The 19,388-nt window shown below is 35.7% G+C and overlaps 1 protein-coding gene across 3 annotated transcripts in view; it reads left to right on the top strand.

The window, feature by feature from the left end:
- GRL (transcription activator) overlaps window positions 1-5,474 on the top strand; it is a 31,411-nt gene extending 25,937 nt beyond the window's left edge. For all 3 annotated transcript variants that reach the window (XM_068612351.1, XM_068612352.1, XM_068612354.1), the window contains exons 22-24: window positions 2,965-3,956; window positions 4,229-4,438; window positions 4,672-5,474. In XM_068612351.1, the coding sequence (XP_068468452.1) occupies window positions 2,965-3,956; window positions 4,229-4,438; window positions 4,672-5,161 (1,692 nt within the window). In that variant the 3' untranslated portion in view covers window positions 5,162-5,474. The remainder of the gene's footprint in view (window positions 1-2,964; window positions 3,957-4,228; window positions 4,439-4,671) is intronic.
- The last annotated feature ends 13,914 nt before the right edge of the window (window positions 5,475-19,388 follow it).

Here is a 19,388-nt window from a genome sequence, read left to right as displayed (position 1 = left end):
GGGGGGTGTGTTGGAGATCCTACATCGACTAGAGATTGGGACAATTCATTGTATATAAGTGGGTGCAAACCTCACTTCATAAGCTGATTTTATGAGGTTGAGTTAGGTTTAAAGTCCACTTCATAATTTTTCCTTTCAGCAATCCCATTTTGTTAAGGAGTGTCCACACAAGTTAATTCATGAACAACTCCATTTTTCTGGAGGAACTTGGAAATATTTTGGTTCACATATTCTCTTTCATTATCAGAACACAATCTCTTAATTGGACTTTCAAATTGTGTTTAAATCATTTTGTAAAACTTTACAAACAAGTGAAAAACTTCAGACTTATCTTTCATGAGGAATATCCAAGTAACCTGAGTAAAATCTTCAATAAATGAAACAAACCATTTTGCACCCTAGATATTAGGAATAGGTGAAGGTTCCCATACATCGGAATGAATAAGATCAAAAGGTTTAGAACTTTTATTGCCATTGGGAAGAAAAGTTGCTTGATGGTGTTTAACAAACTGACAAACATCACAATGAAAAGACTCAGCAGACACTTTTGTAAATAAAACAGAAAATAAGGACTTTAGGGTACTAAATGAAGGATGACCAAGACCTTGCACCAACATCATTACAAGTGAGGACAAATATTTTGGAAAACAATATTAACGAAGGCAACAAGAACCTGTCCTGGTCAAACAACAACTTCATTGAAACTTTTGAGGACACCTGTGAGAACTCATACCTATGAGACTCTTGAGGACACCTTAAATACTGCTTTTGAACCTAACCTAAATGATTTACCTATTGCCTTGAGAAAAGAAAAAAGATCTTGTGCCAAATATCCTATATCCCAATTTGTGTCTATAGAAAAACTTTCTATGTGGCATCAGAGTTTTCTTTCTGCTATTGATTCTATTAGAATCCCTACATCAGTACAAGAAGCCTTAAAAGATGAGAATTGGATTCGAGCCATGAATGAAGAAATGAGCACATTAGAAAGGAATGAGACTTGAGAGATTGTAGAGAGACCAAAAGATAAGAAAGCAATGGGTTGTAGGCAGTGTTATCACTTATTGGCCATGGCGTCGCCATGGTGGATTTCGGTGGCGGAATTCCAGACCACCGCCACAACAAGGCGGTGGCGAATCGGATTTCGCATGGCGGCCCATGGCGGAGCGGTAACGGATATCGGAGATATCCAAAATATCGGTAAAAATTGTTGGCAGCGGAGCTTGAAGGAGTTGATGAAGAAGAAGGGCGGCGACTGATGAAGAAGAAGGGTGCAAAAGCCCTAACCCTAATTTCTAAGAGAAAAAGGTTTGGGCCAAAGGCCCATTTCATATTTAAAATAATAAAAACTTTAAAATTTAAATTAAAAATACTAAAATTTTAAAACTGACTTGTGGCTCTGAAGGCAATCCTAATTTAAACACCTTATTAGTATGGCTTTTGGCCCACTATTTCAACCTTAAAATTTTAAAAACTGACGTGTGGCTTTTGGGCCTATTTTGGGCCCAATTAAAACACATATTACCCTAAACCACAGCCATTACACATTCTTATTTCTCTCTGCCACCACTGACCGCCGCCACCCTTCTTATTTTTGCATTTTTTGAAGTTATATATATATATATATATATATATATTATATTTCTTTCGACCGCCATGCTTCCGCCATAACCCGATATGGGTTCCGTTATAACTCTATAAAGGAAATTTGGGGTCTCCGATATGATCCGTTATCCGATATTGATAACACTGGTTGTAGGTGGATATACATAGTTAAGTATAAATTTGATGGTACACTGGATTGGTATTATTAAAGGAAAAGAAAGAATAGGGTAAATCCCTTGTGTATATTGAACACATAGGGTTATGTTTATATAGGAAAAAGGAACATATGGGCTAAGCCCATTACATAAATATGAGATATCTAACAATATCTATAATATCAAATAATATCTAATTATATCTAATTATATCTAATTATATCTAATAATATCTAACAGGTATAAAACAAGGGTGGTTGCAAAAGGGTATACTCAAACCCATGTGATTGATTATGAGGAGACTTTTGCTCCAGTGGCAAAAATGAATACAGTCAGGATTATTCTCTTCCTGGCAACACACTTTGGTTGGGCGATGACATATATGTTTACTAAGGGACTTCCCACAAAACAATTCAGAGATCTTGCAAGTTGGGTATGATATATATACATTCACCAACTTGAGGGGAGTGTTGCATAATCAGGAGAATTATTTTGTAATTAATAGATTTGTTAGTGATTTGATTTGATTTGTACAACTTTAATCACCCATTATTTCTTGCTTTCATTACCTATTATTTCTTGCCTTCATTACCTATTATTTCTTTTCTTAATTAGGTTGTAAACAGTCTATAAATTGAGACTGTAATCACATTTGTAAAATACATCAAAAATACATTCCATCTATTTCTTTCAACTCTTCTAATATGGGATAGAATTTTGAGTAGGCGTGATATTGGGTCAAATTTGGGTTAGATCCTCACGGGGAAAAATTGTAGGTATCTCTATTATTCAATATGAACCAAACTGTGAGCTCTTATTTGTTTTGGGCCAACCAGGTTCATGGGTTTAAATCGTTTCCACTTAAATGTCTGGTTTAAGGGTCAAAGTGAGGATAGTATTCCATAAGAAAATTAAAGGATTTGATTTGCGGATATCCATGATCTCTTACCCCAGTGTTAAAATTTCAGAAAATTTTAAGTTATTGATTATCCCATCAATGGTTATCAATGCTGCACTTTACTCTTGAAGTGCACCACTCAATTTAGAGGATCCAGAACCATGATTAGTCACTTGTTCAAGTAACAATGAATGCATGAAACCCTAGTCTTATATGAATCCACTCTCACTCCACCAAATTTTACTGTTTCTTAACCAAACATTGTTCATTCTGTCATTATTTTAACTCATCAAACTGTTTGTGCAGTACATGAGAGAATGCATTCTTGGCAACTTCAGAAGAAGATTGCTTGGTGTTCTGAAAACTGATAATGATCTTCAACGGCCTACTGTTTTGGAATCACTGATTAAGAGACATATTAGCATTGTTCATCTTGCAGAACAACACATCAGCATGGACATTACTCAGGGTATTCGGGAAGTTTTGCTTTCAGAAGCCTTTTCAGGACCAGTTTCTTCTCTGCACTTGTTTGAGAAGCCAACAGACCAACATACAGGATCAGCCACTGAATCTGTATGCAACTGGTATATCGAAAACATAATCAAGGATGTTTCAGGTGCTGGGATTTTGTTTGTTCCAATTCATAAATGCTTCAGGAGTACAAGGCCTGTTGGTGGATATTTTGCAGAATCAGTCACTGATCTCAGGGAATTACATGCTTTTGTACGTATTTTTGGTGGATATGGAGTAGACAGGCTAGACAGAATGCTAAAAGAACACACAGCTGCTCTTTTAAATTGCATTGACACTTCACTACGCTCAAACCGAGATGTGCTAGAAGCAGTTGCTACCAGTCTGTACGCTGGTGATAGAATTGAAAGAGAAGCCTCTGTGAAGCAAATAGTTGATCTGGAAACTGTGATTGGTTTTTGTGTTCAGGCTGGCCTTGCACTGGCTTTTGATCGGCTACTAGCTGAGGCTTCTGGTGCTATACTTGAAGAAGGTGCTCCCTTGATTCATTCATTGCTAGCTGGGGTGGTTAAGCATCTACCTGATGGAGTACCAGAAAAGGAAGAAATCAGGAGAATGAGAACAGTGGCAAATACTGTTGGTGTTGTTAATGATCATGATTCAGTTTGGGTAAGATCTATTTTGGAGGAAGTAGGTGGTGCAAGTGATGGATCATGGGGCTTTTTACCGTACTTATTTGCCACATTCATGATGTCTAATATTTGGTCCACCACGGCATTTAATGTTGACACGGAGGGTTTTAGTAACAATATCCATTGCTTGGCAAGGTCGGTATGGTTATGTTTTGGCTTAAATTACTTGGTTGTAAACAATATGGAGTTTAATACTTCACAATGTTTTGTGTTTGCCCAGTTATAACTTAAGTCCGATGCCAGTATATTGACTTCCATATAGTAATTCCACAGGGTTGGAACTGGAAATTATTCGTATAGTATTTGACTCCATTGCTTGGCAATATTTTAGAAGTCAAACTACTCATTGCCGTTAGAATATACTAATTTTGGTGTCTGTCTAACCCTAATCACATGATATCGTGCAGGTGCATTTCTGCAGTGATTGCCGGAAGTGAGTTCGTTAGAATGGAACGGGAACATCAGCATCGGCAGTCTTTAAGAAATGGACATGTCGAGGGAATGGATCCTGAATTATCAAGTCATATGTCGGCCGAAGCGAGTATTAAGTCCACATTGCAGTTGTTTGTGAAACTCTCGGCAGATATCATACTGGATTCTTGGAGCGAAACACACAGGTAAATGCGTGCGTGTGTTGTGTTGTGATTTTTTTGAAACACAAATAACTGTATATTTATATATACACGTGTTGGAAAACTACACATACTATTTAGGTAGGTAATGTTGCAATATATTAAAGCAGAATTTCATCTGCGGTTTGTACTAATCAGTTCTGTCTTCTAGGAAACATTATTCTTTCATTTTGTACTTTGTGGTTATCTTAGATATTTTGTATTTTGGTATTGCACAGGTCTCATCTTGTAGCACAGCTTATCTTCTTAGACCAACTTTGTGAGATTTCACCTTACCTTCCAAGAAGCTCGCTGGAAACCCACGTTCCATATGCCATTCTCCGTTCAGTATACAGCCAATACTACGCAGATACTCAATCCACTCCATTGGCAATACTGAACGCATCACCCCGTCATTCACCTGCTGTACATGCTTCTCCTGTCTTAAGGCATCCTCGTGGGGGGGACTCACCACAGTATTATGGCCATGATACTGGGTACTTCAAAGGATCATCGTCACATAGTCAGGAGCACCTCTATGATGCTGATATTGGCAGCTTAAGGAGCATGGACAACAAGCAAAGGAACTATCGTAGTTCTGGGCCTTTGGATTACAGTGCCAGCCGTAGTAGGGTAAAGTCTGTTGAAGGTTCAACTTCTGGAAGCACTGGCCCCAGTCCACTTCCTAGGTTTGCAGTGTCTAGATCTGGTCCATTAGCATACAAGTAGTAAGTTGTTTCATATAATACCAACAGAAGATGGTAAGTTATACCTTCTGCTAGTCATCAGTTTGTCTATAACCGTTAATCATCCAGCAGCTTTGCACAAATTTTAGCAAAATGTATATCATATTAAATCCTCCTTTTGTAGTCGCCTGGATAGTTTAAATCAATGCCATATTAAGTCCCTGCTGTTTTAGCCACAACCAGGTGCTCATTCTATTTAATGCTCATATAGCAAAATCTTGACATCTTCCTTTCTCAGAGGTATTCTGTAGCTTCGAATGCAATTAGTAATGATATTTACTGTAAATTTATGTTTACGTCACTACATTTTTATGTTCATTTTTTTTTCTGCTTAAAATGACTCAAAAGTAAATGAAAGGACATACGTACAAGAAATTTATTTTTTCTTAACAAAAGCTTATATTAAAATTTTGTAAAATTAATGAATTGATATATTCTCCAGTATACGCAAGTTTACTCGAACTGAATTTTCATTATATAGTTGTTGTGATAGCTCATTATTCGAGTATTAACCAAAGGTCTTTCAAAACAATTTTGCAATAAATTAACTTTCATGAATGTAAAAGTTAAGTTTACATAATTTTGTGATTTTTATTATATATATATATGTGTGTATATATATGTGTTTGTACAGGTCATTTTTAATATATTTGGAAAACACATTGCATATTAGTAAGTAAGCTGGTAACATCTCTCTAATTCGTCAATGTTCATGTCAAGTTCTTCACTCATACACATTGTAATTACTGAATTTATTAAAAAGAAGAAACAATTAAGGCTTCCAAAAAATGCATTTGGCTGTAGCAAAAATATCACACCTTTGTGGAGAAATACTTGTATAAAAGAAGACATATAGAAGACAGGAGGAAGTGGATGGAGTTGAGAGGCTACTTTTTATTTATTGCGGGAACTTCATTTAAGTCTCAAGTTAAAATTATCCACTCTTCTTTGGTCTATTTGGAAGAACTGAAACGAGAAAGTCTGGAATGATTTGGAATTTGCTCCTTTATTCTTTGACCTTGCGAACCAGTTCGTCTTAGAATGGAGCACAGTTCGCCCAAAGCAAGTAGTTTATTTTCCTATCATGTTATTGCAAAATACTAATTAGCTACCACCAACAAATGGTTACATCATATGCAACCTTGGATGATGAGATCTTTAAAAGACGTTTTTTTCCTGTACCCCAATGTTTTTTTAAATACCCAAATTACATTTGGCAGCTTCCATGACAGAGGTTGGTTTGCAGGTATGATCGTTGCAGTTTATGCAAGAAACGCTGAGTTCGGTGGAGCTACGATGGAGGTGGTGGTGTGTTTTTGAAGACTTTGTTGGTGGTTGGAGGTAAAAAATGAGTTCTGTTGAAGTGTTTTGGGTGGTTATGGGGCGTGGTGGTTTCCAGAAATCAAGTTATGGGAATACTTTTACAGAATAGACAAACCATATGAGGAAAAATGAATTCATAGAAAAACTCATTTTGGATAGGGGTGTTCCATAAGCCAAAGAGTTTTCCGGAATAGGAAATCAGGAAAGAAAAAAACCATTTTGGAATATCCTTTCTAGAACACATTTTTTGATTTTTGGAATGGTGAATCTAGAATTTATAAAATGTTGTCTAGAAAGGGTATTTTGAAATGTTTTTTGTTCTCTTATGGATTTTCTATTTTGGAAAAAAACTTTGTAATGTTTTGTTGTCTTTTTTAATATTTTGTTGGTATTTCATGTTGGTAACATGTTATTTTGTAGGAGTATGGACACTAACAAAGGATTTTACTCAGGGTTATATGATGAGGTTGATGTGTGGGAGGGACTAGATGATGTTGATATCGATGAATTAATATCTTGTAAAACATTAGATAATGTACGCAAGCCACATGAATGTAGTGACCCGTTTACCACATATGAGGTAAATGTAAAGGTTGAAAAATATGTTTAGGTTGTGTATTATTTGGTAAATTAAATAAGAAGTTGTGATAACATTTTGTAGGTATTTTCTAGTCGGGATGAGAAAATGTGATTGTTCTTTTAGATTAAGAGGGAGTACTCTAAAAGCGGTGAAGTATAAACATTGAAATTATTTTGTGGGTCACATAATCATGCTTGGCAAATACATTGGTTTGTCATCCATATGTTGGTAGGTTAACATCTAATGAAAAGTCAATGCTTATGGATCACATACAATACAGTGAAGCCTACAAATATTTTGCTAACAACGAAAGAGCATAATGAGAAAAATGTGCCCATCGTAGAGCAAGTTTACAAAGCCATTCATATGTGTAAAAAATCAGAACTGTGATAGAACTGAAATGCAATAACTGATGATGTTACTTGAGTGAGACATGTATATCCATTGGTGTAGGTTTGATGAAAAGAAGAATTTCGTGCAAGATTTATTTTTCACACGCCTTGATTCAGTGAAGCTATTGAATGCCTTTAACATTGTGTTGATGATGGATAATACATACAAAACTAATAGGTACAGGATGTCGTTGCTTGAAGTTGTTGGTATTACCTCAATGAGGTTGATGTTCAGTGTTGCATTTATGTTACTCGCATCAGAATGACAACATAACTTTGTATGGGCCATTGAGAGACTTAAATGTTGTTTTTTAGAGTTGATTCATACCCAAAGATCATGGTCATTGATAGATATATTGCTCTAATGAATGTAATAAATGTTGTGTTTCTAGAAGTGTCTAATTTGTTATGTTATTTACAAATTGATAAAAATGTCAAATCAAAATGTAAAATGATTGTTCATCCAAGAGAGATATGTGATCAAGTGATGAAATCTTGGGAGATGTTGTCGATTGTAATAATATAGAAGCCTGTGAACATCGTGATGGAAGAGGGCCCAGCACCAATCCTTTGAGAGGCCACTAAAATGCTACATTGAGGCAACCACTAGAGTCATGGTCAAAGAGGGGTCAAGAGGACACATTTTTACATGTCATAGACTCTAGTGTGTGATAGTTCTTCTTACTTTTCTAGTCAAAGTAGCATAGTTTAAAGTCATTTTATAAATATGATGAAACATGCAAAGTGGTACTTAAAAGGCTAAACCTAAGTTTAATTAGAAATATCCATTTCTAAGTAAACTTAGGGCCGACCCAATTAGCTAGACCTAAGGGGCGTAACTTCTAGACCAACCACACAAGGAAGGATTCTAGAACTTACCTCCTTTTCTCTTAGCAAATCCGGCCATGTGAAGGCTAGGTGCACCATGTGCTCACATTTTCCATGTGCTCACTTTTGCATGTAATTTGGATAGCATTTTCCTTTCATTTACATGTACATTTACGGTCCTTCTAGGCTATTTAAGGAGGAGCCTACCTCATGTAAATCCAAGATTATTTTGAGTATTGATATGCTGCCAAATTTGTGCCAATCATACTCCTTGCCTAAATCTCTCTAGATTTAGGGCTTTAATCTTCAACTCTTTCACCAACCAAAGGGAGCTGGCCGAACCTCTCCTATTTCCCTACCTATCATGCACTTACAAGGCTACCACACCTCCTAGGAGAGCCTTGATCCACCTACAACCCATTAAGCTTCCGCAAACCACCCAAAAACCGCAAAAGAGAAGAGCTCAATGCCATCACATCGTGTTCAATCATTTCAAGTTGTTTGTTCACCATGACTATGTGATTAGCACTTGATTACATGCACATAAAGAAAAGTTTGTTATTGTTAGAATTAGCGGCCTAAATAAGAGGGGGGTGAATTGTTTTCACAAGATTTTCGCAAAGTTTGAAGGTAGAGTGAATAGTTCTAAAAAATTAGCCAATTGATTTTCTGTTCAACTCAATAAAATTTATGTTTTAAGGTTATTTCCAGAACATCAACCTGTTGTTTTCATGAAATAACTAGTTTTTTATACCAGCAGAATATGAAACCAAGTTAAAATAGTTTATGAGAGTAGAGATAGAGAGAATCACACAAGAGGTTTATATTGGTTCACTCTCAACCAATAGTTACTTCCAGTCCTCAACTAACCACTGAGATTTCACTATGTAATCAAACCTAGATTACAAAACACACATCAAAAGTGATGATCTTGAACCCCTCAAGAACACACACCACTTCTTGACAACACTACAGTTTCCAGAAACACTTTTATGAAATTACCTTACACAAGAACACAGAAATGCAATATTCAAAGAGAAGATAATATAATACACTTGGGTATACAAAGCTATAGTTTAGAAGAATACAAAACCCAATCCTATTCCATACACTTGAGATGATCCAAAGCTTTTGAATTCTTGAAAAATGTTTTTAAGCAATCTCTCTTTCTTAGTCAATTAAAAAGAATGTTAAACAATCTTTATATAACCTCAATCAAGTGGTTAAAGTTGTTACATAAAAAACTAGAAGTAGTTGGAAGCATTTAAAACAATTTAAAACACTAACAAAATTCTGTTATAAAAACAAGTTGTTTTCTAAAACAATTGATTGAAATAATTTTCCTGTTAAGATTTTCATAAAAACAACTAGTTGTTTTATCTAAATAACCGATTGTTTCTGTCTGACATCAAAGACAAAATAAGCACAACTTTTCCACAACCTTTTAGAAAACACATCTTTTCAAAAAGAAATTAAGATTTAAATGAGCTTGGATCATTTTAAGGAGTGAATTAATAAGTTAAAAACTACTAGACAACATACACACCCAACAACATGGTCTTCAAGATTTCCACATAGATTTGGAGGCATCAAAGCATTTTGTTCAACTGTTAAGGCACAAAGAGATAAAGTCATGCACTTAGGTAATACGATAAGTAATAGGTATGCATATGTCATACTTGTGATAATATTTGTTTTCCTGTTGTAGGGTTAAGGTTGCATATTCCATTTATTGACATAATATTCTTTATAGGTTGAGTCTGCACATTGAATGGGAGACTTATGCTTTTGTTGGGACTCCAAGAACAAGATGATAATCTTACAACATAATGCAATTAAATCTTCATTTGAAAAAAGTTTGCATGTGGTGGCTCATGTGTTTAATGTGAAAAGATACAAGAAATTGTTTGCCTTTGTATTGAAATATGCTTTACAATATATTACAGAAGAGATGCACCCTTAGATATACTCATGGGCTTCCTTGTGCTTGTGAATTAACCTCCTTTGGTGTAGGTAGCATACGATTGCAGTCAGTGCATTTCATATGGACACATATTTTCAGATATCTCAAGTATTGATACTTCAGCAGAGTTGTCCATCCAACAAGAGTTTAATGTCATCATGAATCAATTTAAAGAGGTTGACATTGCTGGTAAGGTTAACATCAAAACCAAGTTACGTAAAATTGCATATCCAGATAAGACATCTTTGTGTCCGCTAGTTGAGAAAGTAAAAACAAAATGTGCATAAAAGGGATGTGCCATTAAATTTGCTAGATCTACAAAGCGAATCCCTTCTTATTTTGAACACGTTGATGCCCTACATTCACAACATGGTACTTCTTCTACGTTGAAATCTATCAAGGGATTCATCAAAGACAGACTAAATTGAACCCATTGCTAGATCAATTTCATGTAGGTTTCATACATACATTGTTGATATTGTTGATGTCAAGACTGACAACCATTGTGGGTACTGTATTGTTGCTGCATTGTTGGGTATGGGAGATGAGTCATGGGTTGTTATGAGCATGAACTTTCATAAAGAACTAACTCAATGACCACATGATATATTGATTTGTTTAGAAGAGATGCAAAATATAAATATATGAAAAACCCACTTCTTGTTGACCACATGGTAATTGTAATGATTTAAATTCATGTTGTTTATTTTTAAACGCTTTGTCATGAGTTAAGTTGATTCATTTCCTTTTGTTTGCAGGTTAGTACATATAAGTGGATGAAAATTTCAGACATGGGATATGTTATTGCAAATCGATATAATGTGATTCTTGTGTGTTAATCTCTTAAACAATCAATGACTATTTTCCCATTAAGGTTTTAACCACCAAGTGATTTAAACACCATCGCGTCATTTGTATTGGACACGTTTATGGAAATTATTTTGTTCAGGTTTAATCCACTTGCATAGGGAAATATGTTTACTTACATTGTTTAATGATTTTTTTCCAGGTGCAGTTGTAAGAAGGTTGTCAGATTTCACCAAAAGATATATTGTGGTGTCATTACTCAACCTTGGTTATCATATTATACTAGTCAAATGCAAATTTGTACACAAATTATGTCCATTAGAAGATATTTGTATTTTCCAGTTTTGTAATTGAATTCATAATTCAATATGTAAACATTTATTTTTATTATAAATGCGCAATAAGTAATTCACTCATTATGTTCCAAGAAGTATTCCTATTACCATTCAAAATATCATCTTAAACAAAGTCTACACCTTCTAATTACAAAAAAATAACTAAAATAAAAAATAATATATATCATCATCAATGCCCATGTTTTCATTTGCAAACATACACATACATATCATCGGTGATTAATCAGACTAACATAAGGACGATCTGTGTAATAATACATAATTCCAAATAATACCTCCTACCCTAGTTCTCGCCTTTTTGATATGCACATACATCATTTCAAATAATACAAAACAATTCATTACACAAATTCAGAAACTCATTCAACAAAAACATTGAAAACAACACCTATCATGTTTTTGAATTTGGAAAAATGGAATGGGCCTTTCAGAATAGACTTTCCAGAATAGGCTTTGGGATTATGAATTCTGAAAGCATGTTCTAGAAAGCCCATTCCATAAAGCAATTCTAGATTACCAAATTTGGAAACATGTTATGGACTGTCCTTTTCCAAAATGTAATATGCATGCACTCTCCCTTTTCATTATGGATTTTCTGTTTCCACAAATATTCTAGATTATGAATTATGGTAGAAAAAAAAACGAACCATACCTTTCTTCTCCAACGAACAACGTTTCCAAAACCACCCAGAACCATTGCAATGCCTCCAGAAAGCACATAGCTCTCTATCTACGTCCACTGAAAGAGCACCAAAATCACCAAAGTCGTTCATAATCCTCACCACCACTTGCTCTCAATAGTGTCAATGAAAATGACAGAGAAGAAGGAGACATTGCACTAGGGTTCTCAAAACCTCCCAGGATTAATTTTGTCAATTCACATTTATGATGGGGTGTAGGAAGAAAAATGTAGGAGTGCAGGAAGAAACACCCTCTTGAAAGAATTAAATTCTATTGGAGTTTGATATTTGTATCATAGGTGAGCATATCAATTTCATCAAAACAATGCTAGGCTTTAAATTATAATAGCACTTTTAAAAGGTAATACACTAAAGTGGTTGATAATGATAATCATGTCAAAAAATTGGTGTTTCAAACTTGCGTATTGTCGTTGAAAAATGTAGAGCAAGTCTTTTACAAATTCCAAATTGGATAAATCTTCTTAGCAAACATTTTGATCATATTGTCCATATGATAGAATTACCCTACAAAGTAGTGGAAAACATGAACTTAAGTTTTCTCTTTCAAGGATGATTGCTTTGAGAAGATCCTATGAGAACACTCCAATTTTTAGGACTTCGAAAGAACTAGAAGAATGCATAATTGTTAGAATGTATGACCAAAACAAGAGGGGGGTGAAATGTTTTCAGAAGATTTTCGCAAAGATTGAAAGTACGATGAAAATATCTGTAAAAAACAATCTGATGGAGATCAAGATCAAGAGAATATAGAGGCCAATCAACAAGATCAAGAAGAGGTGGAGGCACAAATAGAAGACGCCCATGGAGGTCAAAGTCCACCTCAAAGGCTTACAAGAAGCATGTTTAAAGCTTTAGGAGCTAGAGGACATTTATTTTCTCTTTTTGTAATTTCTTTAGTTGAAGGTGCTTAGAGGGAAACTTTAGAAACCTCTATTGTTATAGCATCTTTTAGGCTTTAGTTAGGAGCTTTAGGGGGGGGGGGGTGTGTTAGTAGATAGGTGTAGAAGTAGAATAGGAGGTGCCAAAGTGAAGGAAGGAGTCACACCTTCCTCATGGTTTGAAATAGGCGCCGGTTTTAGCTTGCTTTAGGAGGGAAATTTGAATTGTGTTAGCTTGCATTTTCAGCACCTTAGGCTATAAATAGAGGTGCTCTCTTTGTAAAATTCAGATTGGAATTAATCTAAGAAAACTCTACTCAAATTTTGAGTGATCATTGGAGAGCTTTTGAGCCTTCTTCTCTAGTCTTGTCTTGATGGATCCATGGAGTCCTCAAGTGGCGGCAACACTCTCATCTAGGAGCATTCCACACTTCTAGTGGCGAGATCATCCATCATCCTTCCATCTTCATGAGCAATTCTTCTCTCCTTCCTTTCTTCTTTGTTAATTCTTTGTTCTAGCTTGTTGTCTTGTTGTTTGGTTCGGCTATTCTGTTTTTCCAGCACCTATTTGCTGTTCTTGCCTTTTTAATTTCACTTTGTTCGGTTCAAATGTGTTCTTATTCAATTCTATTCGGTGCTTTTTAGTTTTACCTCTTTTTGTTGGTTCAATTTGACAATATGTGGAACATCCAAATGAGTTTGGGATTTGGTACTAGTTTTTGGTGAGTTCTTGTCTTAGAACAATGATCCAACTCTAAGAAAAGTGCCTCAATAATGTCCAGCTCAAGGTGATTCCTAAGAATGTCAAGAATCATTCTCTATATGGCTAGTGGAATCACATCATGTGGTATCATGAGTCTTAGGTTCTTCTTGTTTAATTTTTGAGTTGTGTGCACTTTAATTTCAAGAACTCTTTATTTTCTTGCAATTTAAGTTTCTGTTTTAAATTTTTACTTGAGTATTCTTGCTGTTTTTCTTTTACACCAAGTGCTTGTGAAAAGGTTTATGGCACTCATTCTTCTTATGAGTATGGTTGCTCTTTTGGAATGGCATTATCCTTCTTAGAGTTTACCTTAAGCTTCCTTTCACTTGTTGTTAAAATTTGTGATGTGTCTTTTAATTTTGTAATCATGTCAAGTTTTGTCTTAGTCATGTTATTCCATAATTGTCATTACTTCTAGTAGTACTTTTATTGCTTTGATTGTTTCTTGCTTTGGTGTCATATAATTTTCTGAATTGATATTGATCCTTTGTACATTTTCTTTTCAGAATTGAGTTCATACTTGTATTTTAGACCTATACAAGTTCCAATACATCATTTTCCATTATGTCTTAGCTAGTTCATAATTCTGTTTTTTATTCCTATTAGGATTCCTCTGTTTCTGAAAAAAAGTGCTTACTGTTTTTCCTTATTGCAATTGATTTACTCACTGGAAAATTCTGAAATTATGGATTTGTGATATTCAAAGTGTTAGAAAAGATTAGAAAAAAGAATCATTCAAAAATTCAAAGTACACAAAAAATGATAAATAAAATAAAAAAGTGTACAATTCTGCCGAAAAGAATACGGTAATCTGGCAGCGATTTTAAAAAATTTATCTCAATTAATTGGCTTACTGTTTTTAATTGATTCTAGTGCCATTATTGATTTAACATCTTGAAGTTTCTGTGGTTTAAATTTCATAATCCAGTTCGCTCTACATCATTCCAGTTAAATCAGTGAATATCAAGCACAATTTGCATTTTTTTAAAATTTTTTTCCAGTAGCTAATTTTTTGTGTTCTTCATCTACTCTAGTGCTTTTCCTTAAGTATTCTTTTGTGTGCCTACTTTCTCATTGAGTTCTTTATTTTTCTTGATTGTCTTTCATTCTTACTCTTTGAGTTTGTCTTACATATTGTATTCCTTTGGCAATTACCTTTCTTTGCTTATACCTTTTCTTGTTTGTCTTTATTGTTTCTTTGGTTTTGTGGTGGTTGCTTTTGAGATTGGTGTGCTTACTTTGACATCTTTCATTTGAGGATTCCAAGTCCTCAAGATCAGATTGGTGCAAGAACATTATTTCTTTGAGAGTGATCTCTTTTTCTGCTTCATTTTCACTTCGGCAGTTTCATTGCCAAGCTCACTGTTTTTGCTAATTTTTAACTTGTTTGCTGTTTTTGTGTGTTTGCTGTTTTTAATTACAAATGGCTGGATTTTCAAGTGATGCATCCTACAAGCAGAATTCTCCTTCCAAAGCTTCAATCCTTGGTGAATTACATGAAGCTCAAAGAACAATTAGACGGTTGGAGGAGAAATTGCAAAAGTTGGAGGTGCAACAAACTAGACCATCTCCTTCCATCCATGATGAGCATCTTGCACAAAGACCTTCAACAAGATCATCTTCAAATGATTTTGGCCGTGAAGATGAGCATAGGAGAAGGAGAACTCCACCCCAAGTCCATGGACAAAGACATCATCATCAAGGGGAAATAATTCACTACGGCAATGGCTTCTATCATGATGCAAAGTCTAAGCTTCCTTCGGTCAAGCTACCTTGTTTTAATGGCTCTAGTGATCCAAATGTATATTTAGATTGGGAGGCTAAGTGTGAACAAATTTTTGAGATCCATGAGATCCAAGATGAGCATAAGCTTAAGCTAGCCACCCTAGAGTTTAGTGATTATGCCATGAAATGGTGGCATGGAATTGTAAAGGACGTTATCTATCACAAGGGTCCTCCCGTGGACTCTTGGAACTCTTTGAAGGATCATATGCGCGCTAGGTTTGTGCCCCCACATTTTAGGAAAGACCTCATGTTGAGACTCCAACGGTTTCAACAAGGCACGCTAAATGTGGATGAATATTATAAGGAGCTTGAGACGCTTGTGCTTAAAATTGAATTAGAAGAAAGTGAAGAAGCCATGGTTGCTAGGTTTGTGAGTGGTCTTAGGAAGGATATTCAAGACATTGTTGAGTTACAAGAGTATTCATCATTGGGCTCTTTAGTTCATCTTGCAATGAAGGTGGAAGCCCAACTTGCTAAGAAAAACTCTTTTAAAAATGCTTCCAATGATGGATACTACTCCAAGTCTTGGAGAAACAAAACTTCTTTTTCTAAACATCCTTCCAAAGATTCTTCTTTCAAACCCAAGGAATCTAAGCCATCTACTTCTAGGCCTAAATCTCCCACTAGAACGTCTAATACTAAATGCTTTAAATGTATGGGTTATGGTCATATTGCTGCAAATTGTCCTTCCAAACGAAGTATGTACATGCATGAGGGCATTGTAGTTAGTGAGCATGATTCGGATTCTCCTAAGCATTCATTGCATTCTCATGCATCTAGTGAGGAAGAGAGCGAATGTCCACTTGAAGGGGACTTGTTAGTTGTGAGAAGACTTCTTGGACAAGTTTCACAACCTTTTGATGAAAGTCAAAGGGAAAATATTTTCCATACAAGATGTCTTATTCAAAACAACATTTGTTCCTTGATAGTGGATGGGGGTAGTTGTGCAAATGTGGCTAGTACAAGAGTAGTAGATAAGCTTGGATTGCCTACTATCTCTCATACAAAGCCCTACAAATTACAATGGCTTAGTGAAGTAGGAGAAATAATTGTCAATAAACAAGTCCTCATCCATTTCTCCATTGGAAAATACAAAGATGAGGTATTTTGTGATGTTGTGCCCATGGAAGCCACTCATGTTCTTTTGGGAAGGCCTTGGCAATTTGATAGAAAAGTTTTACATGATGGCTTTACCAACAAACTATCTTTTGAATTCCATGGTCACAAGGTTACTTTAAAATCTCTCTCTCCAAGAGAAGTCCATGAGGACCAAGTTATCATGAAGAAAAAGAGGGAGAGTGAAAAAGATAAAAAAGATAAGAGTTCTAAGCCTACACTCTTTGTGTCTAGGCGTGACATTGAAAGGGAAATAGTGGCTCATCATCCTCTTTTCTTAGCCATCCCTAGAACTCTTAGAGTAGAAACACTTGTTGATAATCCTCATTGCTTGGAAAATTTGGTAGAAGAGTTCCAAGATGTGTTTCAAGATCCTCCAAATGGACTTCCACCTTTGAGAGGGATTGAGCACCAAATTGATTTGATATCGGGCTCTTCTTTACCAAACCGTCCAGCATATAGGACCAATCCATGTGAAACCAAGGAAATTCGCCAACAAGTTGAGGCCTTGATTGAGAAAGGGTGGGTGCAAGATAGCATGAGTCCTTGTGCTATGCCTATCATCTTAGTGCCAAACAAGGATGGCACATGGCGAATGTGTTCGGATTGTAGGGCCATCAATAACATAACAATTAAGTATAGGCATCCCATACCTAGACTAGATGATTTGTTGGATGAATTACATGGTTCCAAAATCTTTTCAAAGATTGATCTTAAAAACGGCTACAATCAAATCCGTATCAAACCGGGTGATGAATGGAAGACGGCTTTTAAGACCAACTTTGGTTTATATGAGTGGTTAGTTATGCCTTTTGGTTTAACTAATGCACCAAGTACCTTCATGCGCCTCATGCATCATGTTCTTAGACCTTTCATTGGTAAGTTTGTTGTGGTTTACTTTGATGACATTCTCATTTATAGCTTATCTTTGAATGACCATAGGTTGCATGTTAGGCAAGTTTTAGAAACCCTTAGGAAGGAACATTTGTATGCTAACCTTGCTAAATGTATGTTTGCTCTTGATCATATAGAATTCCTAGGGTTTGTTGTGAGTTGTAAAGGGGTCCATGTGGACAAAACAAAGGTGGTGGCCATTCAAAATTGGCCTACACCGAAATCTTTGAATGAGGTCCGAAGTTTTCATGGACTTGCTTCTTTCTATAGAAGATTTGTCCCAAACTTTGGTACCATTGCTGCACCACTCAATGACATAGTGAAAAAGGATGTGGTCTTTCATTGGGGAGAAGCACAACAAAATGCTTTTGACACTTTGAAAGAAAAATTGACTAATGCTCCCATCTTGGCCCTTCCTAATTTCACTAAGACATTTGAGATTGAGTGTGATGCTTCAAGCATAGGTATTGGGGCTGTTCTCCTTCAAGAGGGCCACCCCATAGCCTATTTTAGTGAGAAATTGAAGGGAAGTCATCTCAATTATTCCACCTATGATAAGGAATTATATGCACTTGTCAGGGCTTTGTTTACTTGGCAACACTATCTTTTTCCCAAAGAGTTTGTGATACATAGTGATCATGAATCTCTTAAATATTTGAAAAGCCAAAACAAACTTAACAAGAGGCATGCTAAGTGGGTGGAATTCATTGAGCAATTTCCTTATGTGATCAAACACAAGCAAGGCAAAATAAATATTGTGGCGGATGCTCTTTCTAGAAGATACACCTTGCTAAATCTTTTAACCTCTCAATATCTTGGTTTTGATCACATTAAGGAACTTTATCATGATGACCTTGATTTTTCTCCCATCTATCAAGAGTGTCTTAAGGGAGGACACAAAGATTTTTTTATACAAGATGGCTTTCTTTTTAAAGGAAAACGTCTTTGTGTTCCTCAATGCTCTATTAGATTATCTCTTGTTAAAGAAGCTCATGAGGGGGGGTTTAATGGGACATTTTGGGATTGCTAAAACTTTGGATGTGTTGCATGAACATTTCTTTTGGCCTCATATGCATAAACATGTTCATAGTTTGTGTGATAAATGCGTAGCTTGCCGCAAAGCTAAGTCTAAGATGCATCCCCATGGTCTATATACTCCTCTTCCTATCCCTTCAATGCCTTGGGTAGATATATCTATGGATTTCATCTTAGGCTTACCCAAGACATCAAAGGGAAAGGCATTGTGATAGTGGATCGTTTTTCAAAAATGGCTCACTTTATTCCTTGCCACAAAATGGATGATGCATGCCACATTGCAAACCTCTTCTTCCAAGAAGTGGTTCGCTTGCATGGGATTCCTAGGTCTATAGTGTCCGATAGAGATCCTAAGTTCTTGAGTCACTTTTGGAAGACCTTGTGGGGCAAGCTTGGAACTAAGCTTTTATTTTCTACCACTTGCCACCCACAAACTGATGGTCAAACCGAGGTGGTGAATAGAACTTTGGGACAACTATTGAGATGCTTTATTTCGGGGAATCCTAGAGTGTGGGAGAATTTACTACCCCATGTTGAGTTTGCATATAATCGAGTAGTAAATTCTACCACCTCACATTCTCCTTTTGAGGTGGTCTATGGGTTTAATCCCCTAACACCTCTTGATCTTCTTCCTATTCCCCTTCTTGGAGATGTCTTGTGCAAAGATGGGGATGAAAAGGCTTCTTTTGTGAAAAATTTGCATAAAGACATCAAGAAGAGAATTGAGAAGAAGGTTGGCAAGTATGCTGAACTTGCCAATAAAAGGAGAAAAGCATTGTTGTTTGATGA

This window comes from Phaseolus vulgaris, chromosome 2 (assembly GCF_051622355.1).
Source record: "Phaseolus vulgaris cultivar YP4 chromosome 2, ASM5162235v1, whole genome shotgun sequence".
NCBI lineage: Eukaryota > Viridiplantae > Streptophyta > Magnoliopsida > Fabales > Fabaceae > Phaseolus > Phaseolus vulgaris.
This window is presented reverse-complemented; position numbering and strand designations above follow the sequence as displayed.